The 23,567-nt window shown below is 35.4% G+C and overlaps 1 protein-coding gene across 4 annotated transcripts in view; it reads left to right on the top strand.

Annotated features, from left to right (window-relative positions):
* The window catches only part of unc-104 (kinesin family member unc-104), a 942,286-nt gene that overhangs the window by 541,288 nt on the left and 377,431 nt on the right, over positions 1–23,567 (top strand). For all 4 annotated transcript variants that reach the window (XM_090394094.1, XM_090394092.1, XM_090394093.1 and 1 more), the window contains exon 28: positions 21,995–22,172. In XM_090394094.1, coding sequence (XP_090250220.1) covers positions 21,995–22,172 — 178 coding nt within the window. The remainder of the gene's footprint in view (positions 1–21,994; positions 22,173–23,567) is intronic.

Raw genomic sequence — 23,567 nt, 5'->3', positions numbered from 1 at the left:
TTAGAGTTCCAGTGGCATATTATATTAGCAGGGTTATGCTACAAGAAACTGTAGAGGCAAGGAATCTTGGTGTATTGGTGGATAAGAATTTAAAGTTCAAAGGTCACATAGCAAAAGTTGCAAATACAACTCGGAGAATAATTGCTATGTCGAAGCGAACCTTGACATGTGAGGATAAGGATGTAATTTTGCCTCTTTATTAGGCTTTGATAAGACCATACTTGGATTACTGTGCACAGATTTGGTCTCCCGGATTCCAAGGGGATAAAGAAGTTCTGAAAAAAGTACCAATAAAAGTTACAAAGATTATATCCTGATTTAGATTATGAGGACATATTGCGAGTATGTGGATTACACTCTGGTTAACAGGAGAAAGAAGGGTGATATGAGAGAGGTCTGTAAACTTTTGAATGGATGTTATAGCATTTCAACTGATGAAATTTTTTGTTATATGGAAGGTGGGGAGAGAACACGGGGGGCATCCATGGAAGTTAAATTTATTTGCAGTCAAGAAAGGGGTAAGAGCTAGGTTTTTCTCCCAGAGAGCAGTGAGTGAGTGAGTGGAATAATTTGCCCTTATAGGTAGTGAGTGCATCTAGTGCGAATGAATTCAAGGGTAGATATGATAGCTGGGTTCGGTAATTTACAGTCTCACTCAATGAGTCCTTGACTCCCTTGAGGTCTCAGATAATAATAATAATAATGTTTGTGTATTTTAGTCTACAGTTAACATCTGAGAGCTGCTTAACTTTTATTCGCTTTAAAACTTTCTTGCATGTTCTTCTTTTCAATATGAAATACAATTTTATCTTGTTCAAGACTAAATGGTGATCACTTCCAATTTCAAATCCTCTGTACCCTCTGGTGTCCTGTACCAGGGAGAAAACATCACTATCAACAATAACATAGTCAATGAGACTTTTCTTATTCCTAGCCTCTTCTCTCCATGTGAATTTGTGCACATTTTTATGTTGGAACATAACCAGTCCATGTCCTGAGCAGAAATCCAACAGATATTTGCCATTATTATTAGCTTTGCTCTTTTCTCCAAATTTTCCCAAAATATTTCTGTATGTCTCACAATCATTTCCTACTCTGCTGTTTAGATCCCTGACAAGGACCAACTTTTCCTTTTTCATTGTGTCAGTTGCTTTTTCTAAAGCCTCAAAAAATTCCTCCACTTCTACCTTAGTAGAACCTTCTGTGGGACCATAGACACAAATAAGTCTCATTGTCCAGTTCTCCCGTTCTCATATTTGCCCACATTACTCTACTTGAGACTGTCTGCCATTCAAGAAGATTAGCCTTGTATTTAGTGTTGAATACTATGGCTACTCCTTCTTTTCCTTGATTGTCATTGCCTGAATATAACATTTTGTATTTATTGCTCAGAAAGATCTCACCAACTGTATTAAAGATATAAATATAAATTTGTTGTCTGACCATGTTATAAATAATTGGATGCAGCCTTGATATAAGTTTTTTTTAAATGCTTGATGGTAGAATAATGGTTGATGAACTCATTGTTACTTTGGCCTACTGTTTGAAATATAATGTGGCTTGCCTCTGTATGTATATGTGTGTACTTCAGATGATGACCATAATATGTAGATCACAACATCAGGAAATTAAAGTAATTATTCTTAACATGGTAGTAGTTTCTAATTTATCAAAAAGAATCACCATGTAGCATTAAAGGAAAGGAAAAAATGACCTGAGAGGTATAGCATGAATCAGGTAGCAAGATATTTGAATTTGATGTTAGAGATATTGCAGCAGGAATGCGTCTGAATAATATACTGAGGGTCTTGCATCAGTATGATAATGCAGAGTGGAGGAAAAGAACAGTAAGAATGAATGTGATGATAGCGATGTATGTAGGAATAGATTTTCGGAAAATGTTGATGTGAAGAGCTTGAGGATAGATGAGAGGTTTTTGCTAGAGTTAGATCTCTCTCTCTCACACGCACACACACACACAGAGAGAGAGAGAGAAAGAGAGAGGGGCATACATTTGAAGAGACTTGTTTTCTGGGCAAGTGAGTGTGTCAGAGCAGGGGAATGAGAGTTATGGATATGATGTGATTTTTTGGATTTTGCGAAGTTTGTATTTGACAGGACATCACATGACATGTTGCATCCATTGTATCTAAGTTGCAACACATGGGTTTGGATTTCTTATAGTTACTGATTCTGTAGATTGGATTAGATTTCTGATGGATATCAGAGAGTTGTATTTGGGAAAGCAGTAAAAGGAAGTTGAAAGTTGGATTTCTGATAGTTTCTGATTTTGATTTTGATAGATTGGATTGGATTTCTAATGGATATCAGAGAGTTGTATATGGGAAAGCAGTAAAAGAGAGTTGAGTGCAAGTTGGGGTTACACAGGATTCAGTACCGAAACCATTATTGGTCATTCTTTATGTAAATGACATTGTCACTCTTGATATTATCTACAGGGAAATATTTAGTTGTTTGCAGATGATGTGAAACATGGGAGGTTTATTAACACATTCGCTGCCATGCTACTTCGGCATAGTTTGTTCCTGTACGCCAAGCAATTTCACTTCTTCAAGGTCAGTATGGGTAATCTCGTTCCCGGCAGTAAGCGTCATATGAGTATACTCGTAGCTGGCTTGTGAGGCTCATATACGAACTATGAGTATACACAGTTTTGCTGCTAGCCCCACACACCAAGCATTTTCACTTCTTCAGGGTCAGTACGGGTAATTTCGTTACAGGCGGTAAGCATCATACGAGTATACTCGTAGCTGGCTTGTCGGGCTCATATACCAACTACGAGTATACTCGTAGTTGGCAGCAAACGTGTTAATAATAGTGCTAATGTTTTGGCTGTTCAGGAGGATTTGAATAAGAAGTCAAATTTGAATGGGATTATCAGTTTAATACAGCTGAATGTCAATTTAATAAAACTGAATGTGAGAATTTGAAATCCATGAATAAGACTCTTCATACTCGCTATCCTGGAAGAATAGGAAACAGGGGATCTTGGTGTGATTGTGGATAAAAATTTCAAGTTCACAGGCCTTATTTCAAAGGTTATGACTACACCTCAGAGAATTGCTGCAATATTGAGTAATACACTGACCACTGGAGATAAAAAGATGGTAGTCCCATTGTATAAAACTTTGTTCAGACCACATATGAATTTCTGAATTTAAGCGATTTCATATGGTAGAGTGAGGATGAAGGAACAAGGACCATTAGCCATCCCTAGAAGTTACAAGTGTAAGAAGTAAGTTTTTTTGCATGGAGAGTGGTAGGTGGATGGAATGCATTACCTGAGAGGGTGGTTAAAGTTCAAATGTGGATGAGTTTAAGTGATGGTTCAAGCATTGACCTAAGAGGTCAGTTTATTAGCATTGACCTTCCATGTTACAGGAATGTAATATTACTGTTACATTCCGTAACAGTAATGCATAGCAATGTGCTCACATCTAAAAGAAAGAGTTTCATTATGGAATACTAGGGAAACTGATGTGATGTTAGCAGCATTTATATACAAGTATACTTGCTGTGAAGATATTTTATACTCAAACTTTGCTTGCTTACACTTGGTTAAATGTTAAAACAACTATATAATTTCTTGGGAAGTATAATAAACTTGATAACGAAGTGAAAAGTCTTCCTGTAATTGTAATTCCATGTCAGACTCTTTAATTATTGCTTTTCCAAACTTATCGGCATTTTAATAATCAACTTTCCTCACTGTAATTACTATCCAAAATGTATACCAAACGGAACTAAAATATCCTTGTGCTGCTAGCCTTTAAAAGAATAAGGATTTGCCAAATGTCAGGCTTATGGGGATAACTCAGCTAGGTCCAGATAAACTGCAACCCAAAAACATAGCCCAAAATTATATTCGGACAATTGCTCTTTACGAATATGATTGTTTTATTTGGGCTATTTGTTCTGAGAGAAAATAAACACTTTAAAATCCTGATCTCCTAATTAGTGATCTACTTCAGTACACATTTTTATTTCCTTTAATTGATCATTGTTAAAACAATTAGTGGCAATTCATCATCATCATCATCAAATTCCTGCCATGTACCCTCAAGGGATGTACAGGATATGACAGTACTACATGAAAAAATTACATCATTACTAACTTCCTATCTACAATTTTCCTCCAAATCAGTCTGTTACTTGTCAAGACTCCAACATTATCAGATCTTATATTTCTATCGTCTAAGGCACTTTGTACCGTATCAATCCACCTATATCTTGGTCTTCCTCTGGGTCGTTTTCCTGCCAACCTGGCAGAGAACACTTGTTTTGCTAATCTTTCCTCTCCCATTCTATTTAAGTGACCATACCATCTGAGATTAGCTCTGCTAACGCATTCCTGGATGCTGACAATGTCAAGTTCTTTCCTAATATCCTCATTTTTAATATGATATTGCCATTGATGCCATCTGTTCACGCCTCTAATCTTTCTCAGGACTCTCATATCTGCGGTCTCTAGTCTTTGGTCAAGTGTTTTACTTCTGACCCAGCTCTCAGATCCATAAGTTAACATTGGTTTGAACACAGTCTTGTATACAGCTAATTTAGTGTTCCGATTAATTTCTTTCTTATTCCATATGAATTTATTCAGTTGACTTCCCACGATACCAGCTCTGCTGATTCTGTTGTCTATTTCTATATTTAGTTTACCATCTTCAGTAAAAATTGTGCCTAAGTAGCTGAAATGTTTTACTTGTTCCACAGGTTCTCCATTCACAACACAGTTAACATTTTCAATGATTCTGCCTATTTTCATTGTCTTTGTCTTTTTATTGCTGACCTTCATACCATATCTATTACAACAGCTATTCAATTTAGTCAGAGAATCTTGCAGACTTGTAGCGGATTTATTTAGAAGTATAACATCATCCGCATAAAGCAAAGAGCTGACATTAACATCTCCAATTTTGATATCAGGTTTAATACCACATTCCTTCATAATGTGATCCATATAGATAATGAATAACAGAGGGGATAATGTACATCCTTGTCTCACACCAGATTTAACATTAAACCATCTTCCTGTACTTCCTTCAATTCTAACTGCTGACTCACAACTCAAATAAAGACTAAGTATTGCTTGATATAATGCCCCATTGACACCATATAACTGCAGCGTATTGAATAGCTTCTCTCTTAGTACCTTGTCATATGCCTTTTCCAAATCGACAAAACTTAAATACAGATCTTTGTTATATTCCCATGCTTTCTCGACTATTTGTCGTAAAGTGAAGATCTGATCCTGACAGCCTCTATTTGGCCTGAATCCAGCTTGTTCTTCACCAAGCTTTTCTTCCACAATTCTTCTCAACCGTTTCTCAAGTATACTTAGTGGCAATTTTATACTCAATTTAAACATTAATTAAAATAACATAAAAATTAATAAAAATTTTACTTTAATTTATTTAGTACTGAACTCGGTAATGAGGCCAAGATAATTTGAACACAGAAGAGTAGGGTATAGGCATCTGGAGAAAGTGCTAGTGCACAGAACCTAGAATTTCTAGAGTGGTTGTAGAAGTGACTATCTCCTGTTGTGGGGAATAGTCACTTGGAAGATGGGAGAATCCACTGTATATTGCAGAATCGAATAGTCTGGAGTGAATAATGGTAGATATATAGAAATACTGACAATGGACGGACATTTCTCTATACAAAAGTCAGGTGTATGGAATAGAACATAAATTGGTAACATTGATAGCCTCAGTCTATCCAAGGATTGGGATCAGTGAAACATGGCTGACAGAAAACAGTTTCCTTTCAGAGTGCAGAATTTGCAGGGAAATTGAACCAATTGTTTTGAGAGAGTATATGGTGTGAGGTGGAGGTGGGCAGAACAAGATATTTAGTGGGATTTTATGATAGGTCAGTGAACACAGAGTGTGAAGAGCAAGAGATGTTCCTTTAAGTTTGGAAAGTTCGAAGCATGTGATCATTGTGTGAAATTTAACTACAGTATAAACTGAACAGAGAAAACAACAAACACTAGCAAATGAATGAAATTTCTGGAATTTTTGAAGAAATGTCTCATGGATCATGAGGATCAAGAGTTTTGGATTTAGTTCTAGCATCAGAGTTGTAACAGAAATGTCATCCCTGCTCCAAGCTTATGAGAGTGATTTATATAATCTTAACTTTTAGCTGAATAGTCATGCATAAGTACAGTAGCGAACAAATTAATCTGAACAAACTGATTTTCCATCAATTTTTTTGGTTTTGGTTTTTGTTTTACTTCACTATTTTGGTTGAGTGCTGCATGGTTTAACTGTCTCTATGATGTTTATTAATAGGTTTGTGTGTGTTTATCATAGAAAGCAGATTTCATTCCTGGAGGAATGGAGAAGATAAGATTGAAGGTTTATATGTTCATGAGGTGAATGTACTTCAGATATTAGTCTCTGGAGATTAATAATACAGTGGAACTGGATAGTATTTCACCATGTGATTTAAGAGAATGTTAGAAACTGGCAGCTCCATTAACAGCTCTTGACTGTTCAATGAAAGTGTAACTACAGGAAAAGTGTCCAAGGAGTGGAAGGAGGTTAAGATAGTATCATTGCATAAGGATGATAGTAGAATTGAGGCATCGAACTGTAGACTAGTTTGTATTTATTTGTTAATTGTTAAGATTTCGGAGAAAGTAGTGAGAGATTATAACCAAAATTTGACAGATCAATGTATCATTATCTGTGCAGTTCAGCACTGATTTTTTAAGGGATATTTGTCTTTTAGTAATTTGATTTCATCTTATAATAAAGTAATAAATCACTTGATAAGGGAATGGCATTATACTGCCTTTGATTTTACAAAGGTATTTGACAAGGAACTACATCTTCTTCTTCTTCTTCCTCGCATTATATCCCACTTGGTGCAGCATTAGCTATTTTACATGATTTGACTTTAAGCAATCACAACTGGCTTGTCACAAGCCTGATGTTGGGCGAAGGGGTGCATTTATGTCTGTAGATGTGTGTGTTCACAGGGCCAGTTTGCCTGTTTTGAGAGATGAAAAACCTGAGTTACCAGGAGAAAAAAAACCCTCTACATCCATATGAGACAGGCTAACCCACCTTTAGTCAAAAGAGACCAGATAAAAAAAACAAAGGTTCCTCACATCATGGGCAAGAATTGAAGCCAGGTCTTTTTGACCAGAGGGCTTCATTTATACTGTTATAAATGGGATTCCATAGTGCTCCGCACTCAGGACCTTTGCCGAGTAACTTTTGTTAGTGATATTATCACTGGACTACAGGGAAGATATTCAGTCATTTGCAGTGTTTCTGCAAATTACTGAAAGGTGTGAACCGTGGAAGGGTTATTAGTAATAGTACCAATGCAGTGACTCTTCAGGAGGATTTGAATAAGCTGGATGGGTATATGAGAAAATGAATGGGGATGCCATTTTAATGCATTTAAATGTTAGGTCTTGAAATTTAAGATACTGCAGTGGGTAACCAGTTGCATACTCTGTTCATGGAACTCTCCTAGTGGAATTGGATGAGGCAGGGGATCTTAGGGTGATAGTCGATAAACATTTGAAGTTCAGGTGACATACTGCAAAGTTAGTGAAGTTAACGCCGAGACTGCTGCAGCACTAAGGTAATTCAGATAATACAGAGATAATTCATAAAGCCCTTATTAGACCATATTTATATTATTGTGCTGAAATCTGGTCACCAAGATTTGAAGGTGAAGAAGTAACCTTGTAAGGAGTACAGAGGTGGATAGCAAAAATGATATCAGGTCTACAATATACAGAGTGTTTCAAAAAGAATAATCCGATTTCAAATAATTATATTTAATAAAGAAAATGTGGTACAGTTACAAAATAAATTACCAAGTATCAAGTAAGGCCTAAAGTTTCACTCACTACAATTACTACAATTACAAATGCTCAATGTGCCCTCCAGCTGCTGCACGGACAACATCAAGCCGATAGCTGAATTCATCCCAAACACGTCTGAGAGTGTCTTCTGTCACAGAATTTACTGCAGCTGTGATTCTGGTTCTGAGCTCATCGAAGTCAGCAGGTAATGGAGGAACATAAACACATTTTTTTACATATCCCCATAAAAAGAAGTCGCAAGGTATGATGTCTGGAGATCTTGGAGGCCAAGCCGTGGGGTCCTGTGTGTCCAATCCAACACTGAGACCATGTTTTGTTTAGAAACCGACGAACTTGGAGGTTCCAATGTGGCAGTGCTCCGTCTTGCTGAAAAATGTAATCTTCAGATTCTTCATTCAGCTGTGGAGTAGCCAGTCCTGCAGCATTTCAAGATAGGAGTTTCCCGTAACAGTGTTTTCCTCAAAAAAGAAAGGGCCATAAACCTTTCTAACAGAAACCGTGCAAAAATCATTAAGTTTTGGTGAATCACGTTCATGTTGCACAATTTCATGTGGATTCTCAAGTCCCCATATGTGAACATTGTCGTGCAAAACTTTACCGCTTAGATGAAAGGTTGCTTCATCACTAAAAATCAACCTTTGTAGGAAGGTTGTTGACTTGACGCCATCTTCTTATTAACTAAGTGTAGTGGCTATTTGGGTGTGCTAGTAGCGGCATATAGCAGTCGTCATATCAAACTGGGGCCAAGGCCGTTCACATTGTACAAGTCACATTCATTTGTGATTCGTGGTTGCAGAAATATACAATTTTCAAATCGGGACATTCTTTTTGAAGCACCCTGTATATATTATGAGGATAGACTGAGAGCATGTCATCAACAGAGTTTGGTGAATGGATGGATGATCAAGGTGTGAAATTGAGACATTTAAACTGCTGAGAGGTAATCACAGGTTTGACACTGAGAATATTTTACATATAGTAGAGGAAAAGAGGCCATCCCTGGATAATACGATATTTTAAATAATGCCTTCACACATCTAAAAGAATTTATTAAATACTGCTATGTGTTTCACTCAGTATATCATGAGTATCATTCAGGGAGATAGCAAAAGAATTGGCTACCACATCTAAATTATGAACACAAAAATGAGTCATATGAATTATACAGCATGGCATACAGCATGTCTGTTACGGCTGTACAAGTATGAGGAAACACTATCAGAGTTTCAGAAAAGTAGGTATGCTTATGTAATTAAAAAAATTCTTATATAAATAATTAATAGCAATCATTTCCCAAAACTTAGAGATAGGCATACAGTCTGTTTGATTAAGGTTAGGACAGTAGCATGTTTTCTTGAAATGTCACACAATTCAAGAAATAGACTATCAAATTGAAACCATCTTAGTGCAACATTGTTCTTTGTGTCTGGTATTGATGGCATGAGAAGCAAGGCCTTGAACATTCTGATTCCAAAAATTTTATATAATCTTGATGTGCTTGAATTCCAATCTTAGCAGAACAATCAGTCTGCTCCGAGTAGCAAAGATGACAAGAACAGGGTATTTGATAAACACCAGGCAAAGATAGAGGTGATGATTTATCCTTAATAGATGGTAAGAAAGAGGATTACTTCTTGGCTGATTTGAAGGTGACATATGGATTATATTCGTGGAGAGTCCTTGCTATTTATTCAGAAGTCGCCGTAAGGTAGGGTATGCAGATCCTTTTAACATCAGATTGCAATTTGGCATAGGGATGATAATTATCAGTTATTTTCTGTATTGTGGTTTTATTATATCCTTTGAGTGATAATGAGTTTTATTTTATTTAATTCTTGTAATAGAAGATTCAGAAGAACAAATTATGCAAGCTCAGTGCATGAGGCTTTTGATAATACCTGTTTTTTTTGTGAAGGATGATGTGAGGATGCATGAATATATCTGCCTGTAAAGGATGGCTTCCAATGGAAGTCATTCTTTACAGGCAGATCCTGAAAGGGAAGACTGTTTAATTGCTAATTTTATTGAAATGAAGGAGGCTGTTAAATCTTATTCTGCTCATAAGATTTACAAAGAGCTAGAAAGGCTGTATTGTTAGAGTGGAGATATAATACTAAGAAGAAGCTCTTCCTTTCAAATAATGCTAAAAACTATGAACTTAGAAACTATTTAAGAATAATCTCAGTCCTGAACATTTCAACTTCATTATTTTTACGGCTATTTTGCCTGCTTTTGTTTAGGAGTGCCCCTGTTTTTTAATGTCATAGGCTTTTTACTCAAGAATTCTTAGGACATTGCAGATGTATTTTAGAGACAAATATATGTAGCATAATAGAAGAAAATTTGCACATAACTTTTCTTGGATGTTGTTGTGGTGCATACTTCTGCTGTTATGGTGTTAATTCGAAAAATTAAAATGGTGTTAATTTGAAAAAATCTGGGTTTTTTCAAAGAATTAATTTGGAAAAAAACAGTTTTTTTCAAATTAATTCTCTCACATTGCTTAAGCCCCTCCCCTTTCAATGACAAATACCTATATTTCAACTTCATTTGTAGAATTTCTCTTTCCTTAGCCAGATCTGCTGATTTAGATTATTAACAGAAGTTGATTCATATGATTGAAATATCAGAACAAAGAAGCTGTTGGTACATTCAACAACCATCCAGCTCTGTCCGTAACAAATGAGTCATAAATTTAACTGACTGACCTTTTGCCAGTGACTAAATTAAATGGATTGCCAAAAGGTCCAGAGTTTGCATTAGTGACTCATCAGTTGCCTCATTTAGACTTTATGGTAGGTATAGAAAAAGGTATCAGGTATTTACAAGCTATGCATAAATGAATAGTGGACACTAGCTACATAAGATCTCTTTTATCTGCTCTTTGAAAATACATCTAATTGAACATTACTGTAATTGTAATGTTCTCATACTTGATTACTTATTTTTAATGTTCTCACACTTGATTATATCATATCACAAAGTAAGACTCAGCAAGCCTACATGGAGTTTGAAGACACTCACATACTTCAATAACTATCATAACTGGTCTTGAAGGCATTCATTGTGGAGCACTCTCCATTCACTCTGGCAAATCATTCCATTTGCTACCCACCATGCAAGAAATCTGCTTTTATCTTCCTTATATACAAGCCTATGTACAGTTTCCAGGAATGACATCTTGTTCTCCTTTCACCAGCTTATATGTTTCAGTCATATCACCTGTAATCTCTACCAAGCTCTGCAGTCCACATTCTCTTAATCCACCCTTATACTCAACATTCTAGAGTCCATCTTAATTATTCTTAATTACTCACCTCTGCACACACTCTCTCTTATATACAGTGGAATTTATCTGTAATTGTGAGGGTTCTTCACATTATGGCAGCAATTTTCAGTGTTCTGGGTAACACTTACAGTTTTCACGATATGGACTCTGAACTTTGTTTTCCTATCCACCAAGGTTCTCAGATATGTTATCTCCACCTTCTGAAGCAAACATCCTTCTATATGATAAACCCTATTCCATCTTCTCTCTCACTAAACTGTATACCTTTGCACTTAACATCTTTGAAATGATATCTCCATTCTTCAGCCCAAAACATTAACTTATTCAAATCTTCTTGCAACCTTACATCAGAACTTTCATTTAGCATCATCAGCATACATCAGATTTTGACTGTGTTGAGCATGTGAAACTGTGGGAAGTAATGAAAAGAATGGGTTTTCCGTAACACACTATCAGGTTGATAGCCAACTTGTATAAGGAGCAAGAAGCCATGATAAGAACAGGTGCTGGATTGACTGACTGACTGACTGACTGGCTTCAAGTTGGAAAAGGAGTTAGGCAAGGATGTTTACTTTCTCCTCACTTGTTTGGTATATATGCGGAGAACATAATGCGTGAAGCATTGGATTTGCTCAGGACAGGAATTAGGATTGGAGGTAAATTGATCAGTAATCTGAGGTACTGATGATACAGTATTCCTTTGTAATGACATGGATGAACTAGGACTAATTCTTGACAAAGTTAACAAGATCAGTAATAACAGAGGACTTCAACTCAATCCTAGCAAGACAAAGATTACGGTTCTCAAAAGAAATACAAACAGAGAAACTCTTGAAAAACAAGTGCACCTTAATGGAGAAAGAATTGAGGAAGTCAGCAAGTTTGAGTACTTGTGCTGTTCAGAAGACATCAGAAAAAGGTTAGGAATGGCTAAAAACAATAGTCTGAGACCTGTCTAAAATCTGGAAGGATGGATCTATCTCCATGGGAACAAAGTTGAGGATTTTGGATGCAGTTGTTTTTCCAACAGCGACTTATGGATGTGAGACTTGGAACCTAAAGAAGTCAGATAAGAAATGGATATCTGTTTTTGAGATGTGGTGTTACAGAAGGCTGTTGAGGATATCATATACTGAAAGGCGTACAAATGAATGGGTGTTAGAAAAGATCAGTAGAACTTTAAGGCTCCTTAAGGATATTGACAGAAGAAAGTTGAAATATTTTGGACACATAGAAAGGATGGAAGGGGGACTTCTCAGAACAGTAATAGAAGGTAAAGTTCCTGGAAAAAGAGGCAGGGGTAGACCATCAATTAGATGGATGGATGGATGGTGTGTGTGGAGTGACTGATCTTCAGAGAGTTGAGGCCACCAGAAAAGCAAACAACAGGACTATATGGCGAGGCCTGGTGTGGCACATCACCGAGCATCGGAGTGACCATACGGCATCTGTAGATGCCCCATGAACATAGAGGAAGAGAGAGAGAGATCATACATCTGAATATTTCTACTCACATCCTGAAATGTATCATGGATACATAAATTAAATAACAGTGGTCTGAGAACCAAGCCCTATAATACCCTACTTGTTACCTTCCTTTTTCAGGAGACTGCACCCTCCACGTATACAACTCCATTCGCTCCTTTCAGTCACCCATCTCTGTTCTGATCAATTTCAACAGTTTATCTTATGGTACTCGATCAAATGCTTTAGAAAGATAAATCGCTGTATGAGAATATCCTTTATGAAAAATTAGCATGACCTTCCTTTAACAAACTTGTGCTGCTCTGGAAAGATTTTTATTCTTATCAATTCAGGTTTGCATTCTACATCTAACCAGCCTCTCTAACACTTTCACCACTACACCTGATATACACACTGGCTTGTAGTTGTACACAACTGACTTGAATTCTTTCTTATGCACTGGCACTATTTTTACTTCTTTCCACTCTTCTGGGACTTTTCCTATTGCCAGACTCCTGTTGAACAACCAGGTATAGTTCATTTCCAGCTCTTTTACACATACCCATAATAGATATGATCATGTCCTATTCAGTCCTGCAGCCTTACTAATATCAAGGTTATTTAATATTCAAACATGTCCCATTCTTGAACTGTCAGTCTTCTGTCTACCTTCTTGTTGTTATTCAGCACTTCTCCTATCCCATCCCATACTTCAAAACAACTTACGAAATACTCCTTGAACATTTCCACTTCATCATCAGCAGATGGGACTCTTATTCCATTCTCCAGCAACTAATGTCAGTCTTCCATGTTCACCCGTTCTTCAATTAGCAACATGATTGTACAATTGTTTAGGGTTCTACTTTATTGGTTTGGCCATTCTCCTTGCATATGCCAATTTCTCCTTTCTCATTACAATTGTCACCTTCCTAGTGCCTTATTCTCCTAATGCGCTGCTGAGGTGTACCTTTATATCTCTTTCTCTTTTTTTTTTTTAACATGTATCTCTTTATATGTCCTTTATATCTCTTCCATAACATCCTCTTTCTCAGAAACTCCTGCATAATTTCATGATTCATTTATTTCACTGTTGCTTTATTTATCCTCCTAATCTTAGGAATATAATTAGACATTGCCATAAGTAATTGAATTTTGACCAGGTCTTAGGAGCATTGCTGATTTTTTTCTCCTTCAGTTGATCACTGCACATCACGATCTGTTTCCTTAATTTATCATAGTCCCCTTTGTCAATCCACACAAATTTGATTTGTGAAGCTTGTACTCTCCCTAGCCACTCCCCATATATATATATATATATATATATATATATAAAAATATATATATATATAAAAATATATGTGGCGATCAGCTTTTACTCGGTTGTTATACATTTGAAAAAAAATAGATTTAATGACTCCAAGACCGAGATAACATATAAAGATTTTAATGATAAATACTACTAGTTTCGGCATATAGCAGCCTTCTTCAGGTATTTATAAAGGAAAGGAATACTAATAAACATTGAATTATTTAAACAAACTGGAAATTACAGGTACAAATTGCCTCACATAATCGATACATAAAAACGTATTTTTTCAAGTTGTTCCAACTGGCGTGCCATTGTTTGTTGCAATTGTGCGTGCAGGTTCACGTGAACGCCAATATTGAATAACTGCAGCATGGCTATCTGGGATGTTATAACTTAAATTATTGTTTAAGTGGACCGGGTTCATTATGTGAGGCAATTTGTACCTGTAATTTCCAGTTTGTTTAAATAATTCAATGTTTATTAGTATTCCTTTCCTTTATAAATACCTGAAGAAGGCTGCTATATGCCGAAACTAGTAGTATTTATCATTAAAATCTTTATATGTTATCTCGGTCTTGGAGTCATTAAATCTATTTTTTTCAAATATATATATATATATATATATATATATATAAAATAAATAAATAGAAAATCACTCTCTCTTCATTATATTTGATGGTATTATTATAGGTTAGTTATATATTGTAGTAAATTTTTTTAGTTTATAAATGATAAAGACAATTTTTAATTGGAGTCTTTGTTGACTTTGAGAACTTTAGCAGGAGTTTTTTTCTTCTTCAAGATAACTGTGTCCTGTTAAGGATATTACCAATGCTGGAAGACATTTGCAAAGTGTATATAACTTACTTTGTAAATTAATATACACTTTGTATATTAATTTAGTACAGTGGGTGATCATTTGTATACATTAATAAATTGTACTAATATAACTAATTTTTTTTGTACACCAAGGATGACAAGTGTCAGTAACTTGCACTACAAGAGTGGTTTGAAAAGTTTGGTAAAAAAAAATAAATTAAACACATTTTGTTGGAAAAAATCACCTTTATTTCTCAACATAGTCTCCATTGAGGTCTACATGTTTGGTCCACTGAGTTTCCAATCTTTTCATCCCATCTAAAAAGTAGAATTTGTCAAATTGTGCAAAATAGTCATTGACAGCCTTGATGACATTCTTATTGTAAGAAACTTTTTCCTGCCCAGCCAAATTTTTAAGTTTGGGAACAAGAAGTCACTCAGGGGCAAGTCCGGAGAATATGATGGATGTGGAACCAATTCGAACCTCAATTTGTGCAATTTTGCCATTACAATGACCAATGTATGGGACGTTGCATTGTCTTGATCAAAGAGCACTTTTTTGTGTGCCAATCTTGGTCATTTTTTCTTCAATTCTACTTTTAAATGGTCCAACAATGACACATAATAGACTCATGTTTTTTTTTTTTTTTTTGTTACCCTTTTCTGATGCTTTTTCACCAGGCATGTCCACTGTTTTGACTGCTGCTTGAACTCAGGTGTGTAGTGGTGGATCCAAGTTTCATCTAACTCACGAATCAACACAAAAAATCCTATGAATTACGATTAAACATCACCAAACACTGCGTTGATATGTCTTTTTGCATGCGTTTTTGATCAACAGTCAACAATCACATCACCCATCTCGCACACAACTTTTTCATATACAATTTTTCATGCCGGATATTACATTCAGTTGACATGCCTACAATCTCAGCAATCTCATGCACTTTCTCTTGGCAGTCATCCGTAACGATACCAGGATTTTGTCAATCATTTCCTTTGTAGTGACCTCAGTCGGGTGTCTGGAGCGCTTCATCTTCGATGGACTTACGACCACGTTTAAACTCTGGTGCAGAGTTCCCACGAACTGCATCTAAATCAGCTTTGATCTGTGTGGCTAATAAAAGTGTTCTTTCACAGCATGGAACTCGTTTTTCTCCATTTTTATGAAAAATGCCAACACAGTCATTTTAAATGTTTGCCAAACGAGAAGTACGCGTTACACATGGCAAAAATTTTGCCAGTGGTCATGATAAAAGATATGTGCCAACACTGGCATGAATGAACGAATTGTGTGGTGTCTATTGGAAATTTACCAAACTTTTCAAATAACTCTTGTATTTGTATGTTTATGATTTATTATCACCAGCCAGTATTAAATAATCCTGTAAATAAAAATTTAGTCCAATTAAATAAAAAAGAACCTGAATATTGTCAGATTTATTATCTGATGATGATTATCATCAAATTCCTGACATGTAATTTCAAGGGGTGTACAGGATATAATAGTATAATACATGAAAAAGTTACATCATTACTAACTGCCTATTGACATCTTTCCTCCAAATTAATCTGTTATCTATCAAGACTCTTGTATTATCATATCTTATGAGGGTGGTCTGAAAAGTTCTCGGCCTAACAATGAAAAAACGAATTTATAATTTCCAAATTATTTTTATTTTTCAACATAATCTCCCTTAAGACTAATACATTTATTCCAGCGATGCTCCAGCGCCATTATCCAGTCCTTGTAGTGGTTCTCAGTAAGATCTGCAAAATACCTCTCTACAGCTGCAATCATCGGAGAAAAATGCTGACCAGCGAGGAAGTGTTTTGGTTTTGTGAAGAGATAGAAGTCAGAGGGAGCCAAATCTGGGGAATAGGGTGGATGTGCCAACAATTCATAGTGCTGATCCCTGAATTTTCCCATTCCAAAACACTTTTGTGGGCAGGTGCATCGTCCTGATGAAAGATGATTTTTTCTTCTGCACACCCAGTATTTTCTCACAAATATTTTCATCTAGTCTGTTAAAAGATCGGAATAATATTCCCCAGTTATTGTTTTACCCTTTTCAAGATAATTAATAAACAAATAGCATCCCGAAACACCAATGCCATGACCTTTCCTGCTGATGGAACCGACTTAATTATCTTTGGTGCTGAACAACCGGCTTCTGTCCACTGTTTTGACTGCTACTTGGATTCTCATGTGTAACGGTGAATCCAAGTCTCATCCATAGTAAAAAATCGACACACAAAATCAGTTTTGTTCTTGTTAAAATGCTCCAAGCACTGTTCAGAGATTTTCATGCAAGTTCGTTTTTGATCTACTGTGAACAAGCACGTCACCCATCTTGCACAAAGCTTTTTTCATATGCAATTCTTCATGCAAAATATATCCTACACATTCTTTTGAAATGCCTATAGTCTCAGCAATTTCATGGGCTTTGACTCGCTGGTCATCCAATACCATATTTTGCACTTGATCAATGATTTCTTGTGTTGTTACACTTTTTGGATGTCCTTCACGTGGATCAACTTCAAGGCTGGTACAGCCATGTTTAAACTCGGCAGCCCATTTCTTAAATGTTGAAAATGATGGAGAAGAGTGCCCATAAACTTTTATGAACTTCGAATGAGTTTCTTTTGGCGTTAAACCTTCTTTTACAAAGAATTTTATAAGCTCACGATACTCAATTTTATCCATTTCAAGGGATACAGAAAGAATGCTTGTTTTGCTAACCTTTACTCTCTCTCTCTCTCTCCCCCATTCTGTTTAAGTGACATACTATCTAAGTTAGCTCTGCTGACACATTTCTGAATTCTAACAGTATCAAGTTCTTCTGTAATATCCTCATTTTTAATATGATATTATTACTAATACTATATGTTCACATCTCTAATCTTCTGAATTCTCATATCTTGGTCTCCAGGGTTGACTGGTCTTTGATCAAGTGTTTTGACTTATTTCTTTCTTATTCCATATAAATTTATTCAGGTGCTTTCCTACCTTACCAGCTTTGCTGATTTTGTTGTTTGTTTCCATATTTAATTTTTAATGCGATATTCACTAAAAATTGTGCCTAAATAACTGAAATGTTTTACTTGTATGTGCAGATTGCAGAATGCAGTGTGTTTTCAATGTTTCTGCCTATTTTCATTGTCTTTCTCTTTATTATTATTAATACCAGACATCCATGAAGCATGACTCATTGCAGGAGGTAATCAAACCGCTTTAAACTCATTCAATGTACCATTCACCACAGTGTTAGGCAATGTATTCCACTCACCAACCTCTCTTCAAGCAAACAACCTGCTCATTATGCACCTGCTCACATCCTCTTTATACAGTTTTCAGGGATACCCCCCATGTTCTACCCCCTTCTTCCATTCTGTGAAAAACTGCTTTCACATTAACCTGCCACCAACTTAAATATCTCAAACACATCCCCCCCCCTCTCTTCCTCCTATTCACAAGTCTTTACAAATTGCATTCCCTCAATCTGCCTTCATATTCCACATCCAAAAGACCAGTTATGACATTAGTCAGTCTTCTCTGGGCCCTTTTCATTATATCCTCATTACTTGAATATCAGGGTACCATATCTATGAAAAATGATCCATATGAGACCTAATGGAACCAGAAACTCTAATTCTGCATGTTAAGGTCCTTTTCATTACTACTATAATTTGATGTGAAGACTTCACAACCTGTGCAATGTGACCTCTAAAATTCAGTCTCTTGCTCACTACCACTCTAAGGTCTTTTCTCTCCTCAACTTACTCCAAAATTTCTCACCAAGTATAATTAGTATTCCATTGTTGCTTACCAAATTTCAGAGCCTTACGCTTTGCAATACTGAACTGACAGTTTCATACTGTTGCCCACTCATACAATATATTCAAGTTCTCCTGTAAGGCCACAACATCTACATTGCTCTCCCCACTTTTGCATCATATGCAATCAGTTGCATATCACCAGTTAAACCTATCCCAATATTATTAATATACAAATTAAATAACAATGGTCCCAAAACAGACCTGTGTGACTCCGGGATACCATACCCCCATCGAAGCTTGCTAATGCTTATCTGAGAGCCAGTTGCCTGTCCAAATCACTAATCAATCCCATCTGCTCCAGTTTATTTACCAACTTGTGGTGGGGAAATCTATCAAAAGCCTTTCTAAAATCTTTTAAGTATACGCTGTTCTTTGTCCGATACATTCATCACTTTGTTATAGGACATAAGCAAGTTGGTAAAACACAATTCCCTACATTGCTGATTTTCATACCAAAGTTATTGCAGCAATTATTTAATTGGTCAGGGAATCCTGCAGACTTGTACTGCATTAATTTATTTAGAAAAGTATGACATCATCTGCATAAAGTAAAGAGCTGAGATTAACATCTCTAATTTTGATATCAGATTTAATACCATTTTCCTTCATAATGAGATCTGTATAGATGATAAGGATGCACACTATCTCCACTGTTATTTGTCTCCCACCTGATTTAACATCAAACAATCTTTCTGTGCCTCTTTCAATTCTGATTACTGACTTATTTACTTGTTCAAATATAGACTTAGTATTGCTTGATATAATGGTTAACTTACACCACATAATTCTCGTGTTTTGTACAGCTTTTCTCTTAACATCTTGTCACATGCATTTTGCAGATCTACTCAAATACAAATCTATGTTACATTCCCATGATTTCATAGCTGCATGTCTTAAAGTGAAAATCCGATCATGACAATCCCTGTTTGGGCTGAAACAAGCTTGTTGTTGTTCTCCAAGTTTCTCTTCAATAATTTTTTTAGTCCCTTCTCAATAATGCTTGCATAAATCTTGCATAAAACACTCAGTATTGAAATTCCTATGTAATTTTCACATCAGTTTTATTTACCTTTTATGCAGATGTCTATGAGAGTGCTACTTCAATCATCATGAATTTGACCTTCTTAATTATACAGTGTTGCCACTGTAAAACTTTTATACCTCCATATTTGAGCATTTCTAGTGGAATATCATCTACTCCTACTGCCTTTTCACATATCAGGTTTCTGATGACATTTTCTACATATTGATATGAATTCTTGATTGCAATCTATATGTCTTCCTAATTCTTATTGAGTGTTTTCTGCCACCATGCTGTCACTTCTTATTTCATTTAGCAATCTTTCAGAGTAATTACTACAGACATCTAGAATATCATTATCTTCACTTTTCATTTATCATCTGATTCTTTTTACAGCACTTTCTTCCATTTCTAAGCTTCTTCACTAGCCTCTAGAATATTTTGCTACTCTCCTGATATTTATTTTCTATGTTCTTACCAAAGTCTTTCCATTACTTTTGTTTAGCTACACACGGCTTTGCTTTCTTACATTTTTCTCTATATTCTCTAAGAGCACAAGAGACTTGCCAGGAACTTTGGATATGCTTTCTTCTTTTCCTTGACTGTCTCTTTAACTTCCTGAGTCCGCCACAATGGAGTTCTAAATTTTCTGTCTTTGAAGACAAACTCACAACTTGCCTTTCTGGCATGTTTTGAGGAAATTAATGTAACCATACTTGGTGAGATTAGAAGAATATTTCATAACTGATATTAATAATTAGACCTATAGCAACTTTTGTGTGGCATAGTTGTATTTTACTGTTTAATCCTGTGTAAAGGGGTATGAAGCACTGTCGAAGTTGATCATAATGTCTGAATTTTCTAGTAATGTCAAAGTTAATTATGAAGTCTGAAGTTTTTAGACTGATTTTTTTTTTTTTTTTTAAATTAAAGTTTTGAAGTGAATAGAAGTTTTATATGCAGTGAAAGTTTCCCCCTATAAGGGGATTTTGCTTACTGTTTGGTAAGTTGATAGGTGAGGCTGCTGATGCTACATGGTTAGGTTTTAGTTTTTTTGGTAATTTCTTTGGGCTGTGGGCTATTGGGCTAAAATGCAACTTTTTTTGTAATAAGTTATATACTTCTTTTGAGATTGACTGGGATCTTGATCTGTCTTTAAGCTGATAAGAAGAGTCTTTTAGAAGATTGATTTTTCTGTTTTATTCTGTTTGATCCATTATGACAGTTGCATTACTTTTATCTGATTTAGTTATATCCTTTTTTTTTGTTGTGTAATTTTAAGGCTTCTTTATATTTCTGGCATAATGTTGCTCCTGGGAGGGTTGAGTAGGTTTGGACACTAGAAATGGACATTGTTAGGCACTTTAGTAGGAGATAGATCATAGTCACTACATTCTCTGTTAGTTATGATTTCTGGGACTGATGGCAACTTCTGTAAGTGCCTGTAATGATAAATTCTCTACCACAGAATTGATAGTTTAGCTAGAATGTTTTGCATAGTTACAGGGCTTTGAATTTTTTCATATGAAAGCTTTTCACTTTTTTACATTCTTTAGTTGCTATAAAATTAATTTAGCTATCACTTTGTTATAAGAGCTACTTGTAATACTAAATCCAGGTCTGCTGGTTTGTTCTCAGCAACAGTCAAAGAATGAGAATACAGTTAAAAAAAAAAAAGTTACAAAAATTTTGAAGCTCTCCATCAGTTAAAATCATCTCAGCCACAACGCTGACATGAATCTGTAATAATGATTTTATCCTCATAGCTGCTTATAGATGATACAATCAGTGACCTCAGAGACTATTTTTAGATTATGCACCAGCTATGAAACACTCCCCTAACTCTAGTATAACTGTTAGTAATTTGCCCAAGATCCAGGATACAGTCATCCTATGATCACATTTAGCATGACTTCTCTGAGTTAATTTCCTTTTTTATTCAGTCTCTACAGGGACACCTTCTTTAGACATAGTTCCTTTTCAGTTAAGATTTGAATTGTTTCTGCAAAATCTTTGTGTGTTGCCTGTGTTTTTATCATGTAATTTGGTCTGAAGATGCTGGCTAGAAATCCAGCAAAATATTAGTATCAGATTATTACTTTTGTTCCTCTGCTATTTTGCAAAGTACAGTGCTTGTGTTTTTAAGGTGAACACATGGCAATTATAACATTAACTTATCATGCACATGGTAAGTAAAGGTAGCATTCTATAATGCATTATTAAAAGCATGTTTTTTTTTAGTGATAGCATGTCAATATCACTCATGTTTTTACTACACTTTTAATTTTGAGTGAGTGGAATGGTAATGCAAAAACTTAAGCTGTGGAGAATCACAACTGAAATAGTTAAATCTTAATTGCTTTATTTTCTTAGAATGTGACCATAATAGTCTAGATAGTGGACGTGGAGATAGTAGTGTTGAATCTGAGGGAAAGGAAAATGAGGATCTTCCAGAACATTTACAGCTTGGTAAAGAATTTACTTTTCGTGTCACTGTCTTACAGGCCATTAATATTTCTAGGGAATATGCGGACATCTTTTGCCAATTCAAGTATGTATCAGTTGCAAAAGTATGGTATTCTAGTATTAAAAATATGTGTATGTATATTTGTGTTACATGTAAGTGTGTCATCAGTTTCTCACTGAAATTATTATGCCTGTGGAACTGTTTAGTTTAGTTCCTTCTCTTATCTCTAAAGATATATCTCAAGCAATTGCTTTCTTTGTAAAATAAATTTTAATTTTTTTCATTCTGGTTAAAAGAATGAAAAAGGAGGAACAAAATCGTTATTAACAACAACTTATGAAAGTATGATTATACAATAACACAAAATGCTCTTTCAAAACAAACATTGAATTGACATTTATACTTAATTCTCTAATTTAATTTCTAAACAATTCTTTGTTATGGAATTAAAGACATTACAGAAACTGAATTGGACTAACCGACATAACTTCACATATCATTGAAAATTTATCTTTCTAAAGAACATCATAATGCTAATTACGGGTACTGTCCGGCCACAGATACGAGACCTTCGGCTGGCAATGTGCCAAGAAGAGTCAATTCATGTAGAAGAGGAGAAAGGAATAAGACGATGTATGAATTCATTATCAATACTGAAATCACATGCTTATACGTAAATTTTCCAACTGTTGTATGAGGAAAATAGTTACCACTTTAAAAACTAGAATTTTCATAAAAGAAAAGCTAATTTTCTGACGTATAAGAATAAACATTCATCCCATGAAACACATTGATTACTCTATTATCGGAATGGATTCGCCTTCTTCTGACATGCACAGAAGTGTCGGGGGGGGGGGGGGGGCAGGTCTCTCATCTGTGGGCACCAGTATAGACCATATAGGTCTGTTCCGGTGTCATTATCCATCCAATATCCTTTTCTGAGGTCTATCCTGCCTTCTCTTTCCAATTGGCTTATATTTTAGTATTTGTTTAGGATATTGGGTTTTAGCCATTTGGTGTACATGTTCTATCCATTGCTAAAGAACATAAGTAGGTATTTATTTTTATTATTATTTTTAATTGGTGCTATTCTTATTGGACTGCAGTGATATTTCTGACTGAGTTCTCTCTTTCTGCATTAGAAAACACAAATGCAATATTGTTGTACCTTTTCATTTTGTATGGCTATTTTATCCTGCTTTCTTATAACTATTTCAATGCTGAGATTGGCTGAATTAATATAATTTATTTTTAATATATTATAAATTTATTCATTTAAATTTATTATTCATTTTAGTTTATTATAATTATATTTATTTTTTAAATATTATTATTTAATCTAGACACCCTACTCCAGGGACTTACAGCACTTTTCAAGCCTTGAGGCCTCCAGTAAATGGAGAGGTAATCTCACACCATATCGTATTGAAATTCTTCTCCCATCTCAAGACATGCAAACATCTGTGCTATTGATGGGAT

This window comes from Typopeltis vanoorti, chromosome 6, assembly GCF_054136105.1.
Source record: "Typopeltis vanoorti isolate ZY-2024b chromosome 6, IOZ_Tvanoo_1.0, whole genome shotgun sequence".
Taxonomy (NCBI): Eukaryota; Metazoa; Arthropoda; class Arachnida; order Uropygi; family Thelyphonidae; genus Typopeltis; species Typopeltis vanoorti.
Note: the sequence above shows the minus strand (reverse complement) of the source record. Positions and strands in the feature narration are given on the sequence as shown.